Source organism: Branchiostoma floridae, chromosome 2 (assembly GCF_000003815.2).
Source record: "Branchiostoma floridae strain S238N-H82 chromosome 2, Bfl_VNyyK, whole genome shotgun sequence".
In the NCBI taxonomy this organism is placed as follows: domain Eukaryota; kingdom Metazoa; phylum Chordata; class Leptocardii; order Amphioxiformes; family Branchiostomatidae; genus Branchiostoma; species Branchiostoma floridae.
The window spans coordinates 5,588,905-5,598,234 of NC_049980.1; the positions used below are offsets into that span (position 1 = coordinate 5,588,905).

A 9,330-nucleotide genomic window follows, 5' to 3' on the forward strand; every position below is an offset into this window, starting at 1 on the left:
AATACTGAAGATTGATCTCTGACACAAAACACCGTGAAGCACTCGTTGTCATAACTTGAACAGTACATACCTTTAAAAACATGAGCAGCACCCAAACCTCCGAGAAACGAGCACCCACTGCTGCTGTGCTGTGTACCACACACCTCCTGTGATGGCACAGTCAACAAAACAGGATGTTTCGTGCTTAATTGTCTGCCTTCTCTGATGAAGATTACACGGTAGGCGTCATCACTGCTATGATAAACTCTTCTCTCGTGGTTTTTCCTGCTGCAAGATATGTTTCATGTTTTAATCTCCAGGAGACTAGGCCACACTATTTTGATTTTATGGATGACATCGATGGGAACCCCTAACAGGATAACGGCGAGTTTGAGAAAAAGTGGATAACCAGAAAGAGAAAGTCGACAAACTATCTAAGGCCAACATACTAGTACATTTGGCACAGTCTGTCTCAAAACCCTTTGTCTCAGTCGTAGTCATAGTCATACGGTGTATTATTGGTCTCTGACACAAGCTTACCTGCTAGTATGTTTCAGAGCTCCATTAACACTCACGGTCATAATAACTTGAACCATACATACCTTTAGAAACATGAGCAGCACCCAAACCTCACAAGCGCCTCGCTTGTACCGCTGTGTTGAGTACCACACAACTCCTGTCACCACGCAACTCCAGGAGTGTAATGGCACAGTCAAGAAAAACAGGATGTTTCTAGCTTAATAATTGTCTGCCGCCTCCCCTAGAGATCGTATGGTAAGCGTGTCATCACCATGACAAACTTTTCTCACGTGGCTTTTTCTGCTGCCAGACATGGTTCATGTTTTAATCTTCTGGAGACAATGCCACACTGGTTTGATTTTATGGATGACATCGATGGGAACCCCTAACAGGATGATGCGAGTTTGAGAAAAAAGTTTAAAACCAGAAAATGAAAGTCAACGAACTATCTTCGGCCAACATACTAGTAGTACCGTACATTTGGCACAGTCTGTCTCAAAACCCTTGGTCTGCATAGTCATAGTCATACGGTGTATTATTGGTCTCTGACGCCAAATTTCTAGCTTAACCATATTAAAAAAAAACTGTGAACGTTGTCATAACTTGAAACACGGAAGAGTTCAAAGATCTATATTTTATATTAAAAGAATATGAGATTTTATAGACGGACTGGATTGACCATTTACATCATCAAGAGCTAGAACTAGTACATACCTTTGCAGCGGCTGCACCAAAGCTTGGAAGAAATAAGCTAGTATCACTCTGTTTAGCACTTAAATAGCAAATGCTCCCTTTGCTAAGCACTACACACGTACCTCCTGCAATGGCATAGTAAAGAAGAACATGATGTTACAAGCTTAATTGTCTGCCTCCTCTCCCGGAGATCTCACGGTAAGCCTGTCATCACTATGACAAACTCTTCTCACGTTGCTTTGTCTGTTGTCAAATATGAATAAGCATGGTTCATGTTTTGATATTCAGGTGACTAGGCCAAAATGGTTTGATTTTCGATGTGAAGCCCTAACTGGATGATGCGAGCGTACTAAAAAAACGTTTGACTAGAAAAGGAAAAGTAAAATTTTGAAGTTGCCTTCTAAGAGGTCAGGAAGGTTGAAAAATGACTCTTATGTTACAACACAAAGTAAGGTATGCTGACTATTCTTCCACATATTTATGTATATTCGACTTAAAGTGGCTTTGGCATTCTTGTATTCTGAATTGATATCCATTTCCCGATTATTTTTACACATTTTGCTGCTTTGTACGATTTTCGTTTAATGTGGCCGAAAATAAAATTATTTTTGAAAATTTAAAGTAAACGGACAAAAAATGACGTCAATATAATCCAAATTCGAATCAATATGCATTCCATAAATTGCAGTTTTGAGACTACTTCAAACGCACTTACTTTCGCGGCCACCGCGAAAACCGCGAACACAAAAAACAAAACCTCCTCGAAAGTTTTAGCTGTACTTACTGTATTCTACGACATCATATCATACTAGTATTCAATCTAAAAGGAGATTGAAAGAACCCTCTCGTTTATTCGTACCCTGGCCAGCGGCGGTTCGTCATATCGGATATGTGACCTCACGGCGAACTTCGGTGAGTAATCAGGCGCCGATTTTCCATGACGTCACTTCCGGTCGCATCGCGGATTGCGGAAGCGAGTTTGTACAAAACAAGCTAGCGATGACAACGTAGAAAATCTCAAACGGTTTACCGTACAAATCTACAGCCCAGGGTTTCGGGGGCCTTCTCTGCCGTCTTCTGATGGTAGTGATGTTGGAAGGCAGCTGCAATGGGGCGGCTGAAACTCTTCGAGATCGCCCTGGACGGGGATAAGGCCGTGTACGAACCGACCGAAGTTGTGAGCGGCCATGTTGTTTTGGAACTGCGGGGAGAGATGCGACTACGCTCGCTGAAGGTGGACATACGAGGGCTCGCCAAGGTGCACTGGACGGAGTCTCGCGGTATGGGGACTGAGACGGGCTCATACACCCAACACTTTACCGACGAACTGGAGTACTTCCACATGGAAGAAACGCTACTGGGAAATGGAACAGGTGACTACAGTTCAGCAAATTTTTTTTGTTCCCCAGAACAATAGCGTTATAACGTCAACACCAAAACTTCAAGCGTCGAAAAAGGCAACTTTTTTTCTCGTCAATGAAAAGGACTTCCAGTTTTTTTGCTGGCCATTTCGACTGGAAGAGTGGTTATGGTTTTCAGAATTTGATTTGTAATCGTTCAGTCGCCTTGGCTTGGATTTTTCCATATGTTTGTAAATTATGATCACAAAAATCTATCCTATCTTGCAAACTATAATTTAAAACGGTCGTGTTGACTTTCAGTTTGCGTCATTTTGCTGAAAAAAGAAAAAAAAAACATTGCATCATGCAGCTTACTCTACTCTGCTAATATAATAACATTGGAATTTCATCCTGGACATTTGCCAGTGTTTAGCACAGATCGCGATAACATATCACATTTCAATCGTACCTGACATATCGGCTTCAGTGTGATAGAAACCAGATAATTTACAACGTACAATGTGTTCTCTGTGTCCCAACATAACCTGAATTTAGTATCCTTTAGATGTTCTATAATCCAGTTTAGTTAGAGATGTGTAAAGATAATGTACTAATCCACTTATAGATCTTAATATTATTGGGAAATATGTCAAGATATTTCAGTTCATAATTACTTTGATGTCCCTTTCATGCCATGGCATGAAGTGGTAGAGAAAATTACACAAAGTCTTGTACATTGTAAATTTGCATAACAATAGTATTACGATAGAAATGCTGTTCAGTTACTGATGAAAGGTAGTGGACACTTCAGTCTTGTACGTTGTAAATGTGCATAACTATAGTATTACAATGGTACTGTACATTGTATTTTATAAATTTGCATAGTATTACAATAGAAATGCTGTTCAGTTACTGATAAAAAGTAGTGGACACTTCAGTCTTGTACGTTGTAAATTTTCATAACTACAGCATTACAATGGTATTGTATTGTATTTTGTAAATTTTCATAACTGTAGTATTACAATAGAAAGGTGAGGTGAGTATTACAACAGAAGTGCTTTTCAGTTACTGATAAAAGGATCATGATCTTGTAACTGACACAATGTGCCATGGTTGGTGTCCATGTTCAATGAACGGCGTCCCCAAGCGTCTAGCTTCAATACAAAACACAAAACTGCGGTTTACATTTATCGACTTTGTACAGATTTCTCGGCAAAATGTGGGTCGCATTTTTTTTATGAGGACGGCCTCTGTTTGCGTTCAAGCCGTCCAAAACGAAATGAGACCGTCAATGGACGGGTGGACGCCCCTCTGGCGGAAACACTGATGTTCATGACATTCAAAGTCAGTCAAAAAAGACTGACTGACAGAGAGAGGTGTCCCTTATCACAGACAAAGTGTATCTAAATCATGTATAATAATCATCAACATATTGCCAAATTGTTCATTCAGTTTGTATAATTTGTTTGTACCGCTTGAAGTTGAATATATTAATTAGTGTAGTTTATGGTGTGGATTCTGAAAAATGAGGTTAACAATTATAATTTTATTCTGCTTCAGACTCCGAGTCAGAGGCAGAGGATGACCAGCCACTGCTGACTGCAGGAAGACATCAGTTCTCCTTCAGCTTCCAGCTCCCAGATGAGTGAGTGCTGCATTTGTTCATGAATGTATCATTGTATGTTAACACTATGATAACAGGTAACCTGGCCCAGTCCTATGAACAGTACTTACTACGTACTGTACTTAACTACATGTAGTACAGCAGGTTACCCTGAAAATTATTTATTATGTACAGAATGTTACTTTATGATTGGACACTCTTTCATGTTATATTTCTATGAAATTACATTTCTGTAAAGTTATATTTCTACATTTGTGAAACTATCATTTGCCTCCAAGACGTTTCCTCCCAGGATCTTTCCCCCCCTCCACCATTGAAGACTAATAGTATTAGTAATATCATCCCAAGTTGATTCCCCCATTTAGTTGTTCCCCCCTCCCCCTATCTGTAATCTAATTTGGAACAGGCTACCAAATGTTATGGATAAAAGAATACCTAGTTATTAGATATCGATGCTAAGCAGTCTGGGCCGGGTGAAACACGCCTAAGCCACCAGAGGAGAATTGTGACCAGGCTATATATAGATAGCTACAGGGTGTTGGCCATTTCCACCAACATTCAAAGTTATCAAACATGTACTCAAAAAATTGAATTTGCTTTAACAATGCATATGGATGTATTACGGCTGGGTATCAGTACAGCGTACCGGTACAAAACCGATATTATTGGATCGGTCCAGAAAAACCGGACCTGAAAAAAATAGGTGGACCGGATGTTGGACCGATTAGAAAATTAACAGATTATTTTATCAGCCATTAACACGTTTTGGTGCTTGCAGGTGGTGGAAAATAACGAGTGAAGTTAAGAGTAGAGTTTATAGTAATTTCTACCAAGTTTTACAGCCAATCGCACATGTGCAGTTAGCGTTGTATGATATTAAAATGCCAGTGTAAGTCTAATACTCCACCAAACAGATTTCTTTGTAGTGAAATGGACCATTGGTATGAGTCATGCTGAATCAGGTCCAGGTTCATGTCCGGACCTGGACCTGATCCTCTGGACCTGAACCGGACCTGGACCTGAATTTTCTGTACCGGTACCCAGCCCTAGGATGTATTAAGCATGTTCAGATGTTTGCAGGAATGACTTATCACTGATGCTAACAGTTTTTGTACACCACAGAAGTTTCAATTCTTTATCTATCAGGATACTAATTAGAACAATATGTGAGCAATAAAAGGGTTATCACAGAATGTTGTTGTTGTTGTTTATCTCCCAGGCGACTCCCAACATCCTTCGAGGGCAAACACGGAAACGTCCGGTACTGGCTGAAGGCAGAGATTGACCGACCCTGGACGTTACCCTCCAAAGTGAAACGCGACTTCACAATCATTGATCACATCGACATAAATGACACATACCACCTGGTGGGTTCAGTTGATTGTATTATTTAGTTATTGCAGTCCCCAGTCTGGTTCTTCTTCTTTTTTTTTGAGGCTGCCAACTTCAACTTGCTGAAGATTTTGTAGCATATATACTCATTTTTCTTGAGTGAAGTGAGGAAAGTCATGTAAAGTGCCTTTTCCAAGGGCACAAGATCAGTGACACTGAGGATCTTTTGTGCCTGAGCCTAACGCGCTGCCGATTGCACCACACAATCTCAAAATTGGTTGCTTACTTTATCTTTTTTTTATTGTATATCGGTGTGACTAACTGTCACAGTTTAGTCATTGAATAGAGACGTAAGTGGAAATAGTCCTGAAAAGTCATTGAGGTGATTTTCTCAATACATGGCAGCATATCGGTGGGATAATTGTCCTTGAACCCAAAAGTCCTGGGTTTGAATCCCCTGACAGGCTCTAATGTTGTGCCCTAAGGAAAGACATTTTACACCAATTTCTTCACTTCACCCTGAGTACCTAGCTTCTGTATCTGTATGCTGGTACAAATGTATAACTTCGGATCGGACTGGTAAACCAGTAAGCATATAATGTACTGATAGATACTATTCAAATTCTCATATTCAAGGAATGCCTGTTGTTCTCAGACTCCCACAGGGGGAAGCAGGGAGAAGACATTGTGTTGCTGGCTGTGTACATCCGGACCTGTCAGTCTGAGTGCAAGAACAGACAGGCGAGGGTACTGTCCAGGTAAGATTGATATCACCAGCTCTTACAATCTTAGTCTTATGTTTACTATTGGTGCACGTGTGCAAAAGGGACTAGCACTAACAGTCATACACACCTATAGTTAGATAGGGCTCTCTGGAGTGAAATATATACTAGCCTGGTCCCGACCTCCAGTTGTTGATGTATGTATGTATGTATGACAGGAATGTATACTTAAATAACACCTTCCTGTCTAAGGTGAATGGATGCTGGAGTGGAAAAACAGTTCTACATACAATGTATTTATAATAAGGAGGTGCATAAGCATCATTTTCATAGTGCACGTTTTCATAGCAGCAGTCAATCTGTGCATCTACCTACAGTTCATATATGTATGGCATAATATGCACCTTCAAAGGTAGGGATATTGTAAGAGTAATACATTCATACATAAATATTCAAACTCTTTATTTACTGTGTAATGCCTAATGGTACATGTAAAACACAGAGAATTGTAATTAAAAATGAGAATCCTACCATAAAGCAAGAGCATATAGAAACCTCCATGTTCTTCAATAGAAAGCACATAAATTTTCTGTGATGGTATAAAACTCCTGACCATCTAGTTGGGAAAGAATAACAATCAAATGTGCTGCGTATACAATGTAGTTTTCATATATCCTGGCCTGGTGTCATTTCTGAATAAGAAGGTATACCATAATCTCATTGGCTAAGATCATACTATTCTTCCCTTGCAGGTGAATCTATTGCAATATCAGCAGAATTCGAGAACCACTCCTCGCGGCGGATGATACCCAAGGCAGCCCTGTACCAGACGCAGTGTTACAGAGCGGGCGGGAAGACACGGACAGTACGAGAGAACGTGGCACACATGAAGGGGGAGGCCCTGTCAGCTGGGGACACAGTACAGTGGGAGAACAGACTACTGCCTGTGCCTGCCCTCACACCTTCTATTATCAGCTGTAGTATCATCACTGTAGAATACTCTCTCATGGTGAGTTACAGCCAGGCTTTTAGCTAGAATTTTATTATAGGGAGTTAAAATTTCTAGGACTAAGTGCCAAAAGTGATGTAGGTGCAACTGTTACAGTGGGAGAACACTACTGCCTGTGTCTACTCTCACACCATCTATTATCAGCTGTAGTATCATCTGTGACTGTAGAATACTCTCTCATGGTGAGTTTCAGCTAGAGATGAAACTCTCTCAGTCTCAGCTACAGAGTTTCATCTATACAGGGTTTCAGGGGACACAGTACAGTGGGAGAACAGACTACTGCCTGTGCCTGCCCTCACTCCTTCTATTATCAGCTGTAGTATCATCACTGTAGAATACTCTCTTATGGTGAGTTACAGCTAGAGATGAAACTCTCTCAGTCTCAGCTAGAGAGTTTCATCTATACAGGGTTTCAGGGGACACAGTACAGTGGGAGAACAGACTACTACCTGTGCCTGCCCTCACACCTTCTATTATAATTATCAGCTGTAGTATCATCACTGTAGAATACTCTCTTATGGTGAGTTATAGCTAGAGATGAAACTCCCTCAGTCTCAGCTAGAGAGTTTCATCTATACAGGGTTTCAGGGGATACAGTACAGTGGGAGAACAGACTACTACCTGTACCTGCTCTCACTCCCTCTATTATCAGCTGTAGTATCATCACTGTAGAATACTCTCTCATGGTGAGTTATAGCTAGGATCTATACAGGGGTTCAGGGGACACAGTACAGTGGGAGAACACTAACTACTGCCCGTGCCTGCCCTCACACCATCCATTATCAGCTGTAGTATCATCACTGTAGAATACTCTCTTATGGTGAGTTGCAACTAGGATGAACAGCAATCAGTTTTTGTTTTCTGGAAAAAATTGCATTTGCACAAGAGGGCAAATTATTTTCCTACCATGTGTACTTACTGAGATATTGACGAAAACTAGATTTTCCGTAATGGCCGCCTTAATTTGCAGATTTTGTGGACTGCGCAAGGATGACAGAGTGGCATCATCCAGATTCTTCAGTGGTATAGAAACAACAACAAAACTTTGTGTGAACTGCATTGCAAGGTTACCCAAAAATATGGGGGTTGGCAACTGGTCTAAAATGGATGTTTTGGACTTTCCTCTCTCTTCATTGTGGAAATATTTGTATTTGAAATGGGTTGTTCTAAGGCTTCTTGAGGTGGAAAATTACAGTCAGACGTGTCAAAGTTGAACACTGGGGTTACATTTCACCAAATAGCATCCTTGGGCGATCTGGATTATATGCTAAAAATGTAAAGATTCTTGCTCGAAAGAACTTTGCTGATTCTGCAGCACCACTTACCTCCGTTAAAACATAGAAATGCAAAACAAATTTATCAAAATGCAAAAATTTGAGGGTACATGAAGGGACTCTCTGATTGGACAAATTGCTAATTGCTATGATGTCATTGGTTGAACTGCTAATTGTGAATGACAGGTTTGATCTATTCTGAATCATGTGTTCTTGTCCTTCAGGTGTTCCTGGATATTCCAGGTGGTATGAACCTGATCTTGCACCTGCCCATCGTCATAGGAACGGTACCCCTGAGCAGACAACCTTACCCTATCCACATGTTCCCCATGGCTGGCATCTCAACTCCGTTTGCTGATGGTAAGACACACAACTTCACACTCCCTGTCTGTTTTGATAACATGTTTAACATGTACATTCTGTGATAAAATGTACAATTGATAACCTTACACCATCCACATGTACCCCGATGTTAGTAAGTATGCTGATAGTCGGAAATTGAGAGTGATAGAAGTAAAAGTTTAAGCTACCCGTAACAGCTAGAAAGCGGTTGTGCCCATCTCCATTTCTGTGTTGTAAGACACTACAACCAAGGGCTAGTCCATGGGTAGCGATGTGTGTTTAACTCCCATACTCTTCCTCATTGGTGCCAGCCTAAGACAGACCTCTCAGTTCCTAGCCAATGTTTAACCAGTTACGACACACCGATTCAACATAGGAAGTAGACATTAGAAAAATTAAAAGGAGGAAAAGACAATAGAAGAAAAGTTACGTCGATGTAGGTTAGACATCCAGGTAATAAGATACGCCAAAAAGTAGTTACTCAAGCAACTGGATA

The 9,330-nt window shown here is 40.7% G+C and overlaps 1 protein-coding gene across 1 annotated transcript in view; it reads left to right on the forward strand.

Annotated features, from left to right (window-relative positions):
• Window positions 1-2,121: 2,121 nt before the first annotated feature.
• The window catches only part of LOC118431773 (arrestin domain-containing protein 3-like), a 9,002-nt gene continuing 1,793 nt past the window's right edge, over window positions 2,122-9,330 (forward strand). The window contains exons 1-6 of the mRNA XM_035843093.1: window positions 2,122-2,564; window positions 4,092-4,176; window positions 5,375-5,522; window positions 6,143-6,245; window positions 6,962-7,218; window positions 8,717-8,852. Coding sequence (XP_035698986.1) covers window positions 2,300-2,564; window positions 4,092-4,176; window positions 5,375-5,522; window positions 6,143-6,245; window positions 6,962-7,218; window positions 8,717-8,852 — 994 coding nt within the window. The 5' untranslated portion in view covers window positions 2,122-2,299. The remainder of the gene's footprint in view (window positions 2,565-4,091; window positions 4,177-5,374; window positions 5,523-6,142; window positions 6,246-6,961; window positions 7,219-8,716; window positions 8,853-9,330) is intronic.